General features: G+C 45.2%; 1 protein-coding gene across 1 annotated transcript in view; it reads left to right on the top strand.

The window, feature by feature from the left end:
* The window catches only part of Cenpn (centromere protein N), a 28,816-nt gene that overhangs the window by 6,930 nt on the left and 3,042 nt on the right, over positions 1-18,844 (top strand). The window contains exons 2-9 of the mRNA XM_008848262.2: positions 525-705; positions 2,819-2,864; positions 6,433-6,492; positions 6,920-6,996; positions 10,990-11,166; positions 13,314-13,415; positions 15,654-15,717; positions 16,560-16,672. Coding sequence (XP_008846484.1) covers positions 535-705; positions 2,819-2,864; positions 6,433-6,492; positions 6,920-6,996; positions 10,990-11,166; positions 13,314-13,415; positions 15,654-15,717; positions 16,560-16,672 — 810 coding nt within the window. The 5' untranslated portion in view covers positions 525-534. The remainder of the gene's footprint in view (positions 1-524; positions 706-2,818; positions 2,865-6,432; positions 6,493-6,919; positions 6,997-10,989; positions 11,167-13,313; positions 13,416-15,653; positions 15,718-16,559; positions 16,673-18,844) is intronic.

Genomic DNA, 18,844 nt, shown 5'->3' on the forward strand with positions numbered 1-18,844 from the left:
CTTTGTCTTATAGGGTTTATACTGAGTTCAGTATTGTATAACTGTATTAATTCAACTGTGAACCTAAAACTTTACAGCAAATTTTGAAAGAGATGCATCTTTGTTCTGGAAATTGCCCTTATTAAATATGTTAATGCTATAATGAAATGCTACTTCTAATCATGTGCTTATTAAATAACTCAAAAATAAACAAACAAATAAAAAAAAGAGAAAGAAAAAAAAGATTAAGAAAAGAAAGCGGGGGGGATCATAGGTTGTGGTCATGCTCAGCTACATTACAAATCTGGGGCCAGCCTCAACTGCATGAGACTGCCTCAAAAAACTAAAAATTAAAAATAAAAATAAGGCCAGGCATGGTGATGCACGCCTTTAATTCTAACTCTCTGGAGGCAGAGGCAGATGGGTCTCTGTGAGATTGAGGCTAGCCTGGTCTACATAGCAAGTTCCAGGCCAGCTGGGGCTACAGGGTGAAGTTTCTGAACTTAATAATTTGCTGAGTACTTTTCATTTTTATTTTGATCCAGTGCCAAAAAGATGGATGAGAATGTTGCAGAGTTTTTCAGGAGGACCATCCTGAAGATCCCTATGTATGAAATGATGACCATCCTAAAAACCTGGAACTTTTTATCTGAAAATCAACTGCAGACCATCAACTTCCATCAGAGAAAGGAATCTCTAGCTCAGGACTTGATTCTGCTGTGTGAGGTAACTGTTCAAAATTATCAGCCAATTAATTCAATAAAGTTCGATACATACCAATATGTATATGGTGAATTGATTTTTTTTTTTTTTTCTTAAACAAGGCTACAAAGAACAGTTCTGTGAAGAGAGAATAAGCTTTCCAACATATGGAACTATAGTAATTGGGTACTCTGCTAGGTGGATCGGTGCTCCTGTTCAGTCCCAGCACTTAGGAGGCAGAGGTGGGGGAATATCCAAAGTTTGGGTACAACCTGGGCGACATAGGAAGACCCTGTCACAAGCAAAGTAAAACAAGAATTTACTGTATTTTTTTTTTTTCAAGTGAATTCAAAATAGCTCCAAGATCCAAATTTAATACCTAAAACCATAAAACCTAGAAAATAAAACAAGGGAAAAGCCTTTGTGGCATTGGACTAAAGATTTCTTGGATATAAAGCCAAAAATAGTCATAAAAGAAAAATAATAAACTAATAAAATTTATAAATATTCCTCTTTGAAAAACATTGTTAAGAAAAGCCACAGTGGTAGAAACTGTTTCCACATCATTAGCTGTAAACAGCTTATCCCTAGGATATAGTAAATTCTTAAGAGTCTGAGCTGGGCTGGGTGGCACACGCCTTTAATCCCAGCACTTGGGAGGCAGAGGCAGGCCCCTTCAGTACAGACTCTTTTTTTTAAATTTTTTTTTTGTTTTTGTATTTTTAAAAATTTTTACAAAAATTTTAGTACATACTCTTTTTTTTTTACTTGAACTCACAGAGATCCACCTGCCTCTGCCTCCCAAGTGCTGGGACTGCGGCGTGCACCACCACGCCCGGCTATAAAATATTTTTTTTAATTAAAAGAAAAAATAAGCATAATTTTTTAAAGTAATAAAAAATTAAAATTGGAAATGGCCCAAGACCATCAACAGATAAATGACAAAGTGTGATGTATATGTACCTCAGACACCACCAGCAATCAAAGGATTGAACTATTAGATGCACAGATATGGCTGAGTGTCATGACACTTATGCTGAGTAAAAGGAGCCCGACCTAAAAAGAATCCAAACTTATGTTAACGTTCATGTAAAACTAGAAATACAAATGCTGCGACAAGGCAGATCCCCTGTTGCCTCACTACGCTGGATTGGGAGGGGGAGAGGTGGAGGCTGGAAAGGCTGAGCGTAAAGGCTTGAGAGACTTGGAGGGTGCTGCCTGTGTTCACCACGTAACATGGCAGTGTCATGCGTATGTTCATGGCCACATCTGAAGATTTTAAGTATGTCTTAGTTACTTTCCTGTGGCTGTGATAAAACACCCTGACAAAAGAACTTAAGGAAGAAAAGGGTTATTCTGGCTCCCAGTTCCTGGGGTATAGTCCATGACCAGGAAGGCGTGGCTGCAGGAACAGGAACCTGGCTAATCACACGGGCATGCACAGGGTGCACAGGAAGTGAGGCTGCGCTATAAAGTCTAACTTAGGCCCAGTCCCAGAGACCCACTTCCCCCTGCTACCACCTGGGGACCAAGTGTTGAACTACTTGTGCCTATGGGAAACATTTCACATTCAAACCACAACATGTATGCAGTTTAATGTGTGTTGAAGAGTTATGAGCCAGGAGTGGTGGCGCACATTGTTAGTCCCAGTACCTAGGAAGCAGGCAGATCTCTGAGATTGAGGCTGGTCTGCCTAGTGAGTTGCAGGTCTGCTGGAGCTCTAGGGAGACCCTGTCTAAAGGGTGTTTGTCTTAGGGTTTTGTGCTTTTGTTGTTTGTTTTGTGTCTCACTCTGTAGCCCAGACTAGCCTGGAACTTACTCTGTAGCCTGATTGGCCTCATACTCATTACTCTGCTAGGACTGCAGCTATGGGCCATCATACCTGGCTTTATGTTCATTGTTTTTAATCCAAAAGGCTGAAAGTGATGAATGTGGAGTAAGTTTCAGGGGAGCATGGGCTGAATAAGAATCAGAGGCCTGTCTACAGATTAACAGGAGAGTGCAGATTGGAGACAGGCTTTCTAGACAGTACTGCAGGTATGCTGAGAGAACTTTCCAGTCAGCCCTAAAATGGACTTGAAAGGGCTAGCACCAGACCTATCATCGTGTCTTCTAATCAGTTCATCCTCTCTTTCAGGAGAAACCTGCGAGTCTCGATGACGTGGCCCTTTTAGATGTCATATGTAAGTTTTAGTGATTTGGCTTTACACATTACAGTTTATTTCATCAGAGGGAAGTGTTTTATGTTAAAGATGCAGATTCTAGGGCCTGTAGAGATGGTACAGCAAGCAGTTAAGAGTGCTTGTTGCTCTTGCATATAACCGGAGTTTGGTTCTCAACACCCACATCAGGTGACTTACAACCTGGAGGCTACAACTGCAGCTCCAAGGGATTGGACCCCTCTCCTAGTCCCGGTGGGCATCTGCACATGCATGGCACACACGAATATACACATACATTTTTTTAAAAAGTCATCCTTGCCGGGCATGGTGGCGTATGCCTTTAATCCCAGCACTCGGGAGGCAGAGGCAGGCGGACCTCTGTGAGTTCAAGGCCACCCTGGCCTACATAGTGAGTTCCAGGACAGCTGAGGCTACAGAGAGACCCTGTCTCAAAAAGACCAAAAAAAAAAAAAAGTCATCCTTGTTAACATAGTGGTAAGTGTCCCCACCTGTCACTTGGTAGACTAGGGTTTGAGTCCCAGACAGGGAACCATGCCGTCCTTCAGAGAGCATGGTGGCCCACACCTTTAATCCCACAACTCAAGAGGCAGAGGCAGGTAGATCGCTGTGGGTTCCAGACCAGCCTGAGCTACATAGCAAGTTCCAGGCCAGCCTGTGCTGCATATAGTAAGACCCTGTCTCAAAAGAAAATTTGGAGGGATGCAGATTATAGAGTCGAGAAACCTGGTGTCCATTTGCAGCTGTGGCACTAGTCTAGTGTCCTGTCTAGCGTCCCTTGCCACATTGTACTCCTTTCTAACCCTGACTCAGTGGGGATGGAGCAGTCTGTGCTCCCCAGGATTGTTTAAAGGACTGAGTGAGGTGATGACTCAGAGCTCTTAGAATCAAGAATTGGTACATTATAAACATAAAAGCATCGTTTGTTGGGCTTTACTTTGCTATAGAATTTGGAACTGTGTCCCTGAGGATGTGCTTATTACAGCATAGCTTCTCCCTTTTATGTGTATATGTATATTGCTTGCATGTGCTTATAAGCACCCATGTCATGCAATGCCCACGGGAACTGGAGTTACAGACAGTTGTTAGCTACCATGTGGGTTCTGGGAATCAAACCTGGGTCATCTGCAAGAGTAACCAGTGCTCTTAACCACTGAGCCATCTCTCCAGCCCCCTCACTTTAAAATTTTTATTTTTCTTAATTAGCAGGAAACATGGAGACTAAGCACATAGACCATAGGTCCAGATTTCTTGGGTTGGCTTCACAGCTCAATCAACCTGTCTGTGAGCCCTAGGCAGGGGTGGGGCAGGGGCCTCAATAGCTCCTTCTGACAAGTCTGTGTGAGAATGATACTGCATGAAGTTGTGGTGGGGATTAGATGAGAGTGCACCAGGCACTCAGAATAGAGGTGGCCTGTCTGGGTTTTCATTTCATTTTTACGTGTTGTTTATTGATTTGGGGGGTAGGGTGGGCACAGATGCCATGGCACACATGTGCACACGTTTGAAAGCCAAAGGACATGTAGCAGAGTCGGTTCTCCTCTACCACGTGGGTCCCAGGGATCAAATGCAAGTCATCAGGCAGAAGGTGCCTTTACCTCCTGATCTGTTCCACCAGCTAAGAGCCTCATTTGTGCTGATGGGTTATCCTTATATGCGTCCTTATATGGCTTTATGACTGGAAACATGTCAGAAGTCAGCTTCATCAGCACCTTCCTCCAGCTATGACACAGCTGACTATCATGGAGCATCTGCTTCTGATGTAGTTTAGTGATTAAATTCTGACTGAGCTGTAATGGGTGGATCTACATAGCTCCATTGCTGGTGCACTGATGTACAACACAGGTGATTCCTACTCAGTGATGCCACAGTCCAATGAAGAGAGGTTCGTTTAACACAGAGCATACGAACCTCAGTTGTAAGTGCTATGAAGGGGAAGAATTCAGAAGGGTATAAGAGCACGGTGGGGGTTCCTTTTCTGTGGGAATGTAAGAAAACCTCCTTGAACAGATGCTATTCAAGTTTAGGGTCAAAGGATGAGCTAGCTCTAGCCAGGCAAAGGTGAGAGGGAGTTTGAAGAACGGGAGGCCAGTGGGCAAAGGGCTGGGTAGGAGGCATGTGCCCCTAAAAGCCCAGATGTGCAGGAGGAAGGTCCAGTGCGCTCCAGGGGAAGGGAGAGATTGGCTGGTACAGACTTGGAAGCTACTAGAAGAATCTTGGTCTGTATTCTAACGTGTAGCCCTTGGGTTCTAAGCTGAAAGAATGAAGTGCTTGTTCTTGAGAGACCATGCAGGCCACCGCACAGAGAAACCAGAGGGCGTGAGACCTATGAGTTTTCTGGAGAGGTGTAAGCAAGAGGGGGGATAGGGAGTGAAATGGCAGTGGAGGATGGAGAGGATGGAGGGGACTAAGGATAGAGCTTACACACAGCCTGGGACAGGACTCTCAGTCTACACATGTACCTGGAAGAGTGGAGCCCTCCCTGCTATGGTCTAACAAGTCTGTGGCAGATTAAAACGGTCTCCATCTGTCTTAGTCCTCCTTGTTCACCTTTTAGATGACGAATGTTGGAATTAGTAACAGTCTTATTCACAGACCAAAGAGCAGATCATCTCAACTCTGAATAGAGAGCCAGGGAAGAAAGGAACAGCAGAACAACATTTTGGGAGCTGTCTCTTGAGCAGGCATCACACTGTGCCTGCTGACACCTGCTTTAGATAGAACCAAATAATTAGTGAACGGTTGTCCTGCCACTGCTGTAAAGAGCAGTGGGGGTTGGTGATGGGGACGTGCAGGTACCAGCAAGGAGGAGATGCTGAACCTAGGGAAGGACGAGAAAAGCACTCGATGCCAAAAGCACAGCAGGTGAATTGTCCCCTGAGTGCTGGAGCCCATGGCCCCTTCAGAGATGCAAAAAGCCTGGTCTGAGGTAGAGACACAGGAGGTCAGTAGACAGGTGGAAGTCAGCACGGGGACAGCTTGAAGCCAGAAGGATGAAGGGAACAGGTTGAGCCTGCTAACCCCCTAGGTCCATTTCTCCTCCAGAGCATGCTTCAGCCTTCTCAAGGGCACTGTCTGTGTCACATGCCTGCCCATACCTTCATTCCCCATGCACAGTGTTTTGTGCAGGCAGGGTCAGCCTGGGCATGCAACACTGAACAAGTCCGCAGCCTTCACAGACATGTAGCATGCAGGCAGGCAGTGAGCACATGAGCAAGGATGACTGCCCTGGAGTAACTAGGGGTCGTTTGAGGGGATGGTCAAATGGGGCCCCTGAGGGGGTAGCTGCTGAGGAATGGAGCGGGGTGAGGTATAAGGAGCTGGAGAAGAGGCCTGGGGAAGGCCACAGTCAATGCCAGTGACAGCCATGTGGGGGTCATTACATCATGTGGGTACATGCTGCATTCTCCATAGCAGATTTATGTCAAAATAAGATGATCTGGCCAAACTAATAAGTGCTGACCCTGGGGGCATTATCTGTGTTGGCTGAATTGAGTAATTAGGGATTTGTCTAAAGTACATTGTTTATATTTTGAGATATAACAGTAAATTATGAACCTTTCCCCTTCAGACACTCAAGTTCATCGGCACCAGAAACATTGGAATGTTTATCAGATGAGCAGAGAACCAGGTAACATTTTCCATCTTAAACTGAATATTCGTATTTGATATTTTGGCAGTTTAGAAATGAATAGCAAATGTGGTCTCTTTTTGTTTGGGGGATGTTTTGTTTGGGATTTTCTTTGTTCGTTTGTTTGTTTCTGAGACACTATCCCTATGTAGTATAGGCTGGCCGAGAACTCACTGTATAGAGAAGGCTCCCCAGGGTGGGATAACAAGTGAGTGCTACCACACCCAGCCCAACAGTGTGCTGTCTCAGACTTCTTCCAAGAGGAGGTTACTGCTCCTCACTTGTGCCCTGATAGCAGGAGCACGTGTGGAGTGTGACCATTAACACTCTGGCTGCACAGGACACATAGCTTTGGGATTCTTGACCACTGTACTTATTGAAGACATGGTGGCACCCCAACCTTTTCTTCATATGTTTACTTTGGCAGATGAAGATGTCGACCTTTTTGATCTGGAACAATTCAAACGTTCATTTAAGAAAATTCTTCAGAGAGCATTAAAAAATGTAAGAAAAAGTTCTTCTTGGATTTCCATGAAATTCAGTACAGTGATATCTAGGAGGGGCAGGGGGAAGGGAAGGCCGAGGAGGAGATGACATGCCATTACCACTGCACTATCCAAACACTAGCTGCTGGTCACGTGTGGCCATGGAGGACCGGAGAGGGGACCAGTGTAACTGAGCAAATGTGTCTGTAACCTACCGAATGAATTTCCTTTGGACAGTCCACATGTGGCTAGTGGCTCTGCTGTTAGTCAGCAGTCATTTTTGCTTTTGAAATGGGAAGTGAAGCCGTCCAGAGTAAGACCCTCTTCTCTTCCAGCCAGCAGGGGCCCCTGAGCCCCAGTAGGGCTGTGCTCTGCACTGCTCACCAGGGGAAGCCAGCTCTGCACATCCACACCCCAGACGGGGAGGATCCCTTGTCTCTTTCAGCACTGGGATTTGGAACAGCATCTGGGTACAGAGTGGGTAGGTTGCTCCCCCAGACACTATAGCCACCTGCTTTTCCTGAAGTAAGATCCCAGAGGGAGTGAATAGAGCCAGCAAGCCAACTGTCTCCATCCTTTCCTGGGTGAGATCCCCAAGGGGACGCTGACTCTGGGGCTAGCTGATGATCTAGGAGGAGGCTGTGAAATTCCAGAGTAATTGCAGTCATGGTTCCAAGTTTAGAAAGACCTGTGCTTGTCTGGGAAATGGAATCCAGGCAGAGCTCCCAGTACTCTGCTCATTCAGCATTCCTTTAGTTGTTTTTAGCTTCTGAGCTCGATGCGGAAGCATTAGGATTGGTGTGTTTTGAGCCCCTTAGCATGTAGAAGTGCTGGGCCCCAACTTTGTAGGGCACACTAAGTCTACGCTAGACAGTGCTAAAGTTCCATTGTAAAATGGCCATCTCAGCCGAGTGTGGTGGCACACATCTGTAATCCCAGCACTTGGGACTCAGAGGCAGGTGGATCTCTGTAAGTTCGAGGCTAGCCTGGTCAACTAGTGAGTTTCAGGCCAGCCTGAGCCAAAACAGTGAGGCCATCTCAAAAAGGAAAAAGAAAACCTATGTCTTTTTTTTTTTTTTTTTTTTTTTTAATTCGTTTTTTCCTGGGTAAGATCCACCCCGCCTCTGCAACCCGAGTGCTGGGATTAAAGGTGTGTACCACCACACCTGGCTTAACTGTGTTTTCTTTTTTGTTTTTTTTGTTTTTTCTTTTTGAGACAGGGTCTCCCTGTAGCCCCAGCTGTCCTCTGCCTCTGCAACCCGAGCGCTGGGATTAAAGGCATGTACCACCGCACCTGGCTTAACTGTGTTTTCTTTTTTGTTTTTTTTGTTTTTTGTTTTTTCTTTTTGAGACAGGGTCTCCCTGTAGCCCCAGCTGTCCTAGAACGCACTATGCAGACCAGGCTGGCCTCAAACTCACAAAGATTTCGCCTGCCTCTCCCTCCCAGGTGCTGGGATTAAAGGCGTGTGCCACCACGCCCAGCAACTATGTCATTTTTAAAGCTGCCTTACTTCATTAAGTGGAGGATATGTTCAGGACAGGCCTAAAATCATTGAAAAATATTGATACCATGCCCTGATTATATGGTTTTTTTAATGTATATTTTTATTGCGTTTACAATAAATCTTAATCATATTTAGACACACACGCACACACATGCCCCCCCCATAGCTCCACCACCAGATTTCATGCATTCCTTCATATATGATAAGTCCTATCCAGTCAAGCATTTGCACCCAGATGTTCCTCAGTGAGGACAGGCCTAAAATCATTGAAAAATATTGATACCATGCCCTGATTATATGGTTTTTTTTAATGTATATTTTTATTGCATTTACAATAAATCTTAATCATATTTAGACACACACACACACACACGCACACACATGCCCCCCCCCATAGCTCCACCACCAGATTTCATGCATTCCTTCATATATGATAAGTCCTATCCAGTCAAGCATTTGCACCCAGATGTTCCTCGGAGGGAGCAAGTTCATCCACTCAGTCTAGCCAGCCTGTCTAGAGTCACTTCCCTTAAAGAAGATCTTCTCTCCCTCACCAGCACTAATCAGTTGCTAATAGTTCTTGGTTAAGGTTGTTTGGAGCCTGCTGCCCATTTCCCCAGTTCTGTGCTGGATTTTTGTCTGATTGAGTCAGCATGGATCTTATGCATGCTGACACCGTTGCTGTAAGTTCATGTGAGCAAGTTCTCAGAGGCCTAGAAGACTCTATCCTTGTGTTCATGCACCAGTTCTGGCTCTACAATCTTTCTGCCCCCTCTTCCACAATGGTCCCTGAGCCCTGTGCAGGTGAGGTTTAATATAGGAGTCCTACCCAGGGGCATGCAGTCCTCAGTCTCTTAATTCTCTACAGTTTGGCCAGTTGTGGCCTTTGTGTTCATTGTCCTCTGTTGCATGAGGAAGTTTCTCTGGTGAGAGTTGAGAGATGCATTAATATTCTCTCTACCCACTGCTCCACTGTGTTCCAAGAGCCTCTGGTATAGAGGTTCCACTGTAGATGTGTCACTTAGGGCTGGGCATCTCTCAGAGATATTCTCTGTATGTGACCAGTTGTGGAATTCTGTAATAGTCTCCATCTATTGCAAAAAGAAGCTTCTTTTATGAGTGGTGTACGGTATACTTGTCTGTAAATATGTATTTAGCAGACAGTAAAAAATTTCATTTGTCTAGAGATAGGACAAAGATAGGGTTTTCTCTAGGATCTATGACCTCTCCAGCCATGTGTATTTGGCTGTATTTACAGTGCTATCCATGAGTTCCCTCCCACTGATAGGGCTTTAAGTCCAATTAGGTACCTGTTGCTTGCCCCCTAGATAAAGGTGCCATTACTGCACCATTATAGTTTGCTGTGCTGGTCATTGTTGTGGTTATTAGGCTTTACAGCTGGGATTGGACCATTGATTGATTTTCTCCCTTAGCAACTTGCATAGTATCCTCTAGAACTATGAGAGCTAGTAGTCTTCAGGAAGGAGGCTTCCAAGTCAGTTCCAACTCCATTGCTCCAAGTCTGATTTTAGATTTTTAAGAATTTTTTCTCCTGGGTCTAGAGAAATGGCTCAGCGGTTAAGAGCTCTGGCTGCTCTTCCAGAGGCCTGAGTTCGATTCCCAGCACCCACATGTTGGCTAACAGCCATCTGTAACACCAGTTCTAGGGGATCCAACCCCCTCTTCTGGACTCCATGGGTTTTTCATGAAACATGCACTTACATAGATGCAACAAAACACTCAAATACATAAAATAAAAATAAATCAATCAGAGCCGGGTGTGGTAGCGCATGTCTTTAATCCCACCACTCGGGAGGCAGAGGCAGGCAGATCTCTGTGAGTTCAAGGCCAGCCTGGTCTACTTAGTGAGTTCCAGGACAGCTGGAGCTACAGGGAGACCCTGTCTCAAAAAGACCAAAAAAAATAATAATAATAACAATTTTTCTCCTAAAATGCTTTGTGAGAAAAAAATGTATGTTTTTTATGATAGTTTATGTTTGTGAGCATTTTGCCTACATGTATGTAAATGCACTTGTATGAGCAATGCCCTTGGAGGCTAGAAGAGGATGTTGTATCTCCTGGAACTGGAGTTAGGCACAGTTGATAGCTGCCATGTGAGAGAACCAACCAAGGTCTCTCCAGCTCCATAAATGTATCTTTATAAAACAATTACAAAATGTTTTCCAAAGATTCCCAAAACACTATTAATAAAAAATAGAAAAAGAACCAATGAGCTGGCTTAGCGGGTAAAGTTGCTCGCTGACACCCTGACCATGAGTTGAATCCCCGGAACATACGGTGGAAGAAGAAAATCAATTCCTGAAAGTTGTCCTTTGTCCTCCATATGTGTGCTGTGGCATGAGTTGGGCACACGCGTGTGCACAAACACCCATGTAAATGTAAATTTTTTCAGTGGCAAAGGGCATGCTTATAAAATCACAGTAGAACTGTTCATGTCTCCTTGGTGCCACAGTGAGAGGTAACCAGGAAATGTCTGTGTTAACAAGGTGACCATCAGCTTCAGGGTCGCTGAGACAAATGCCGTGTGGATCCGGGTTGCCTGGGGGACACAGCATGCAAAGCCAAACCAGTACAAGCCTACGTTTGTGGTGTATTACCCCCAGACGCCGTATGCTTTCATTTCCTGCTGCCATCTGAAGAGCACCGTTCCCCTTCTCCACCAGGTACGGGCGGACTCCTGCAGCTCTGATGCTTCCTGTACTTGTCACAAGGGTCTATGTGGGATTAAGCTGCTCCATAAGCATGTAAGGCAGAGTACGCCTTCAGTTCTGGTTCTGAAACGGGTTGGGGAGCCTTCCTAGCCACAGGCAGAAGTGTGGGTGAGATTTGCTGCTGCTCCTCCTCGTAGCTTTTGCCCTAACAGAGATGCATGCTCAGTAAAAGCCAACAAAAAATGCCATCAGTTCAGAAGTGTTTAAAGGCAAAAGGTTAGCCTCAAAAGTCGATACCCTTGTCCCACTTTAGTCACCCCAAGTGGCTGGTCAGCTTGCTCTCTCCTTCCAGAAGCTGTTTCATCCCAGAGTGTCACATGGAATGCTTTTCCTTCTTATTTTTTCCTTTTTAGAAATAATTCTCTTTTTTAACAGTTTATTATTTTTATTTTATGTGTATGAGTGTATTGCCTGCATGTATGTAAGTGCACCTGTGTCATGCAGTGCCCGTGGACGTCAGAAGAGAACATCACATTCCCCTGGAACTGGAGTTACGGACAGTTGTTAGCTGCCATGTGGGTCCTGGGAATTGAACCTGGGTCTTCTGCAAGTGCTCTTAACCTCTGAGACATCTCACCAGCCCCTAGAAATAATTTTTTTTAATTTGTTTTTAATTTTATGTGTATGAGTGTTTTGCATCCATGTATGTATTTGCACCATGTATATGCCTGGTACCCTCAGAGGCCAGGAGAGGACACTGGATCTCCAGATACTGGAGTCACAGACAATTGATAGCCATCAAATGGATGCTTGGAGCCGAGCCCAGGTCCTGTGCAAGGGCAGCCCATGTCTTAACCACTGAGCCATTTCAGCTCACATGCAGTGCTTTCGTGTATATATTATCTGCCTTCTAATAACCATCCACCTTTGTGACCATTTTCCCTGCGTGTCACACAGGAAACACTTTAACGTAGGAGGCAGCCTCTGTCCAGAGCCTGCCTCTCTCTGGGTTCTGCTTATGATGTTGTAGGCTTTCTAGCATCTTTCCCCAAACAGTTCATCCTGAAGTTGGCCTGGCAACGAATACCGGCCGCACCTTCTGCTGTTCCCCTTCTTCTGAGCTGGCTGCAGGAGCTAATAGCAGGCTGTCGGATAGTGAGCGCCATGCTGCTCTCACAGACACGCAGGCCGAGGAGACACTCATTTAATACTTCACTGCTCACATCTGTCCCTCTTCCTCTGGGGTGAGACAGTGGTCATCATCCACTTGTGGCCTGGAGAATGACTTTGCCACAGATACTTTAACATGTCCCTGAAGGCTGTGCTCATTTCTTCCATGTATCTTTTATATTTTTTTTAAGTTTTATTTATTATTTTTATTTTATGTGTATGCATGTATTACCTGCATGTAGGTAAGTGCACCCGTGTCGTGCAGTGCCCGCGGAGGTCACAGTGGTCATCATCCACTTGTGGCCTGGTGAATGACTTTGCCACAGATACTTTAACATGACCCTGAAGGCTGTGCTCATTTCTTCCATGTATCTTTTATATTTTTTTTAAGTTTTATTTATTATTTTTATTTTATGTGTATGCATGTATTACCTGCATGTAGGTAAGTGCACCCGTGTCGTGCAGTGCCCGCGGAGGTCAGAAGAAGCTGTCGGATCCTTTGGGGATTATATTTAGTACACACTTTTTCTTCAATATTTCCCCTAAAATACACTTTTGCATGACATCAGCATAATGTTAGACAACTTAGTATCAGACACTCTCCAGTATTTGTCGTCCATTCTTGATTCTGAGCTCAGAATTCCTAATTTCAAGCTGGATCACTTTCCACAGTGTCTGCATTTGTGAGGACTGTAATACCTTGATCCTGTTTGTTTTTGATTTTCAAGCTGAATAGCAGGTGATAAGGTTAAAATTTTTGTTTAGTTCTTTTCATTTCTCTTCACTTTGTGGGAACGTTGTTTTGAAGCAGCATCTCACTTCTGCCTGGCCTCCCCTGGCTGGGGTTAGAGGTGTGCACTGTGCACCACACCGGCACTCTTCACTCTTAAGTGGAAACTGGTCACTGATTGTAACTCCTACATTCTCTGGCAAACTGTATAAACCCAGCAATAGCAGTTTCTGACAGCCTTCTTCCATCTCCTTCCAAGGCACTGAGAGTTGCTAGCAAACACCATCAGATTGTGCAGATGGACCTGAGAAGCCGGCACCTTGACTCTCTCAAGGCCATTGTTTTTAAGGAATACAATCAGGTGAGCCAATCAGCAACTCTTTCAGCTGGATTTTCATTTTCTCTTCCAGAAGACCCACTGAGCAGGCAGAAGTCCACTCCCAGCACAGCCCAGGATGGATTAGTAGAGAAAGCTTTCAGTCTCTGTTTGTTTTCTGTGTTTATTTCTTTCACAATTTCATGCATGTACTTTGATCATATCCACCCCCTAATACCCTCTATTGTCCTGTTCTCCACCCACTAAAACCTTTCTTCCCCAAAAGTCTCACTCTTACTTTCATGGGGATTTTTGCCTTTTTTCTATGGCCCAGTGCCTTTAATTAAGGTTGCATGCACAGGTGGAGCATTGAACAACTTACCAGTGGCTACACCACTGAGGTCCAGTACATTTAATTAAGGTTGCCTTCGTGAGTGGGTGGGGGATAATTTATTTGGTGGAGCTCTGAACAGCTTACCAGTGGCTACCCCCTAGAAGCCACTAAGTGCCAACAGCTCTTAGGGAAGGGCAGGGCCTCATGAGTCCCTCTGGCATCCATGATGGAATGGTGGCAGCCCAGTCTGTGCAGGTCTTATATAGGTCAACACTGCTGCTGTGAGTGCGTGGGTGCGACAGCCATGCTGTTTAGAAGACAGCACTCTTTCCCTTCCTCTGGCTCTTACATTCTCTCCACCCCCTTTTCCGTGATGTTCCCTGAACCCTGGAGGGGTGATAGAGATGTTTCCGAGCCCTCAGCAGTCACTTACTCAGCACTTTGACCAGTTATGTGTCTCCACATTAACTGTCACCTACTGCAAGCAAGCTTTTTGACCAAGACTGAGAACAGCACTCATCTGTGAGCATAGACAAATGTTTGGAAGACAGCTTGACAGTCACTTATCTGTCCCAATAATCAAGAAGGAGGAAACACAGGAGTTAAATTTATAGAGGAAAGCAACGGTTTTGAATTATTTGTTAATAATAGTTGGGTGTGGTTTAATGACAGGGATGGCTCTGTCCTTAGAGGCTTAAGGGTTTTCTCCAGTATATGGCAGGTGTTTGCACATGTGTTGGTGGATGGAGTCCTTAGGGAGATTAGATTTGTATATTATCTGCTCTAGGTAGAAAGCAATGATGGCTCTCTGCAAGTCACTTGTTAGGGGGAGATGTTTTTTGCTTCAGCTGGGCATGGTGAAGCAAGCCATTAATCCCAGCACTCAAGAGGCAGAGGTAGGCGGATCTTGGTGAGTTCAAGAACACACTAGTCTGCAAAGGGCGTACAGGCCAGCCAGGGCTACATAATGAAACCCTGTCTCAAAAAAAAAAAAAAGAAAGAAAGAAAAAGAGAGACTTTTGCTGTCCCTTCCATTTATCCCACTCGTCCTCCACAGGGTATCACCTGTACAGCATGACAGTTGCATGACTAGGGGAACTCACATTGCCAACGGCTGAACTGTAAGAATTATCACATCAGTGGGGAAAGGCAGTAGAAGGGATCCACAAGATTCAGACAGCAAAGTTATTTTTCAAGGACAGATTGTCAGAATTACAGAGAGGCAAAGCTAAGTGACATCACCCTGCAGGGCTCCTCTGATTCTCCCCACTCTGTCTGATGTCACCCTGCAGGGCTCCTCTGATTCTCCCCACTCTGTCTGATGTCATCCTGCAGGGCTCCTCTGATTCTCCTCGCTCTTGCATGTCAGTTCTCTACCTCAAGGTTGTTTTGTTTTGTTCTGTTTCATTTTTCATGGTGCTGGGGATTGAACCCAGGGCCCTACCTACGCTAGGCAAATGCTTCACCACAGAGCTACATCTTCAGGCCAAGATCCATTTTATGGTAACAAGAGTTCCTCAAACAGCCATGTTGCACAGCCTTCTGTGCTGGGAACAATGCTCAGTTCAGTCTGGATGGGACAGCCCTCACTTCTTTCTAGAACAGATAAGAATATGCAAGTGCTGGGCATGGTGGCGCACGCCTTTAATCCCAGCACTCGGGAGACAGAGGCAGGCGGATCTCTGTGAGTTCAAGGCCAGCCTGGTCTACAGTGTGAGTTCCAGGTCAGCTGGGGCTACAGGAAGACTCTGTCTCAAAAAGACCAAAAAAAAAAAAAGAAAGAATATGCAGGTAAGGCCAGGTGTGGTGGCACTCAGAACCTAAAAAAGAATATACAAGTGTAAGAGCCCGTAAAAATGTTAAGGTTTAGCAGCTTTTACATGTTAAAGCTAATACCCACACCCCAACATTAAAATTAGTAAAATACTTTTCCTTTTTTCTCCCTCTAGACCTTTGAAGATCACAACTCCACAGCACCTCTACAAGAAAGAAGCCTTGGCCTAGATATAAATAGTATGTGTGCTTTGAGATGACTGAAACTTGGATGGGCATTATTCCCTTTCAGACATCTGTGGCTCAGTGAAACACATACATACTAGGATCCTGACTCAGAACTATTTAATGCTTTCAGAAAAATTGAAAGTCAAAGATCTATGGAAGCAGAGGTCAGGCTAACAAGGTCTCCTTTAGACTTTACTAGTGTGGCTGATAGCTGTTGAGAGCTGCTTCTGTGCCCAGCACTGTCCTAAGATGTTTGTGGAAGTGTCTCTGTTACCATAGTCATCCTATGCTAGAGCAGAGCACTGTCCATTGGGAAACTGAGTTTCGGGAAGGCTTATGGTAGCTCCAAGTAGGGTCACACAGTTGGGTCTGCCCAAGGTGGGGCAGTTCCCTCCATGCACTGCATATCCTGGTTCTAGAGTGTCAGGATGGTGACTGCGTTGCTATGCATGAGGCTCTTCTTTGGAAAACCCGAACTCCTTTTAGCGATGAATGAAAATGAAGCCACTCTTAGGAGAGAGCCTTGTTACAACTCTGGCGGCAAAACTGCTGTTGGTTCCATGTTGAGACAAGAAATCGGAATACAGAATTGGGCACTGTTGACTGTAAAGGAGCCAGACAAACGTATTAGAGTGGTGACAGTTTGGGTGACAACTGTAGGTTACTTTGTTCTCCTTCATCAGCCTGTACTTTCCAACCGTTCTACTTAGTAGCAACAGATTTCAATCAAAAGACGGCACAGGCAACATGTGTAAGTTATACAAATAACGTGAAAGGGTGGGGTGAAAAGAATACTCTTTAAGGATGCAGTACATCCCCAGTGGCTACTTCTATCTGAACTCTTGCATCCACAGTGGATTCAAGGATTGTTCATGAAAACACCATAGAAAAGGAGAGAATCCGAAGAGTGACTCAAGAATCTTTTGGAGATCATCCTCAGCCACAGCTGGAATTTGCACAGTACAAGGTAGGACCTGTATGAATACGGCCTGCATCAGAGGAACACTGTCCTTCTATGGGTGCCAGAACTTTATGTGGAGAACAAGTCTAAAAGCTCCCTTTTCTGTCACTTCAGGTCTGTGTGACACATGTAAAGAACTGTGCAAAGGGGACTTTCTTAAATTTTAAATGCAAAATTTGCTTTTGTATTTTTTAAATTTTTTTCACTTTTGAGACAGGGTCTCCCTGTAGCCACAGCTGACCTGGAACTTGCTATGCAGACCAGGCTGGCCTTGATCTCACAGAGATCCAACTGCCTCTGCCTCCTGAGTACTAGAATTAAAGGCATGTATAACCAAGCCTGGTAAAATTTGCTTTTGCATTTTGTCTTCCCTGTTCAGTTATATATTAACTTGCTATGAGGGGGAATTGTAGCCTGTACCTTCTAGCCTGTCCATGCCAAGGACAGTATTTAGCAGATAGTCAGTGCTCATAAATACTTGAATGAATGAGCTGGGCATAGTGGTACACAACTGTAATCCCAGCTTTCAGAAGACTGGGGCAGGAAGACTGAGGCTCGGGTTCAAGGCCACCCTGGGCTACATAGCAAGTTGGAGGCAAACCTGCCTGACTCTGACTCAGAAACCCAAAACCAAAAGGAGAGAAAATGAGTAATTGCATAGTCTCCTTGGCATCTCATGGAGAAAACCGGTATTGTAGGTACATGCAAATTGCTTTTCCAGAAGTGTGCTGCTGCCCCAGGAATTTCGGGTAGGACACAAATGCTCAAGCCCATGGCCACCACTAGAAGATCCAGAGCTTGTGTCAGTCACACTAGCACAAGCCCATGTTCCTACACACAGCACCTTCCTTCCCTAGGCCCCCCAATAAAACTTTCTGTTCTGTCCTCTTACTGCTACAGGATGCGCTTAAAATTGGTCAGTGATCTGCTCACTTCGGCCCAAAGGGTATTTAGTTTGATTTGTGATGAGAGGAAAGAGTTGATGCTTTTCAAATTCGTCTTTTAGTTTTGTGTGGGGGTGTGTGTGCAGGTGTGTTCGCTTGTGCGTGCAGTATGGAGGCCAGAGCTGACATTGGTCTCTTACTTCTCTTCACCTTACTCTTTGAGATTGGGTCGCACTGGACCTGGAGCTCACTGTTATGGCTAGACTGGTTCTCCAGTGAGCCTCTAGAATAGACCTTGTCCCCTGCCCACCGTCCCCATGCTGGGATTATAGGCATGTACCACCATACCTGGCTTTTACTTGGGTGCTGGGGATCCAAACTCATGTCTGAGTGCTGAGCAGCAAGCAGGCACTTTACCCACTGAATCATCTCTCCAGCCTGTTTCTCTGTCTGCTTTTTCAGACAGGGTCTTGTAGCCCACACCAGCCTCAAATTTACTATGTAGCCAAGCTGGTCTTGAACTTCTAATCCTGTTTCCTCTTCCCAAGTGCTGATATTACGGATGTGGGCCACCACACCTAGCTGAGTGGTATTAGCCCAGCCTCTTTAAAACACCTGTAAACTAGGATGGCGTTCCTAGTTTCTCTGCACTGGCAGAATCAGTCATTTGGAAATGGTAAGAAGTGTAGATGCTGGGCTCCACCCTAGTCCCCCTGGGTCTGGAGAGGTGGGCCCGGCAGTCTTTTCACATGCTGTCTTGGTGACTGCACACTGAAGCTGGAGAGCCAGCCGTACAGAGTCGGGTGGTGTGAGTTGTAAAGCTTGCCGTGCAGCGTCTTCCCTGGCCCTTGTAAGTGGAGTGCTGCCGACTCCCCTGCCGCTACTGGGCCTCTTAGCTTTTCTGTTGAAGCTGTCAAACCCCAGAAAGCTGGCAGGAATATCACCAAGCTGGTCCCTCACTTACTTACCAGTTGTTAAATTTACCACATCCTTTCTTTTTCTGTACTCTGAAGTAACATTTGAATTAGTTGCAGACATTACACATCCCCCAAACACTGCATAGGGCCGAAAGTTTTCTAAGAATCACTTTAAGTTTAAAAAAAAACACTGATCACACCAGGCATGGTGGCACAGGCCTTTTATCCCAGTACTCGGGAGGCAGAAGCAGGTGTATTTCTGTGAGTTCAAGGCCAGCCTGGTCTACATAGTGAGTTTAAGGCCAGCTGGGACTACAGGGAGACCCTGTCTCAAAAAGACAAAAAATAAATAAATAAAATTAATAAAATAAAATAAA

This window comes from Nannospalax galili, unplaced genomic scaffold (genome assembly GCF_000622305.1).
Source record: "Nannospalax galili isolate Female #2095 unplaced genomic scaffold, S.galili_v1.0 scaffold1744, whole genome shotgun sequence".
In the NCBI taxonomy this organism is placed as follows: domain Eukaryota; kingdom Metazoa; phylum Chordata; class Mammalia; order Rodentia; family Spalacidae; genus Nannospalax; species Nannospalax galili.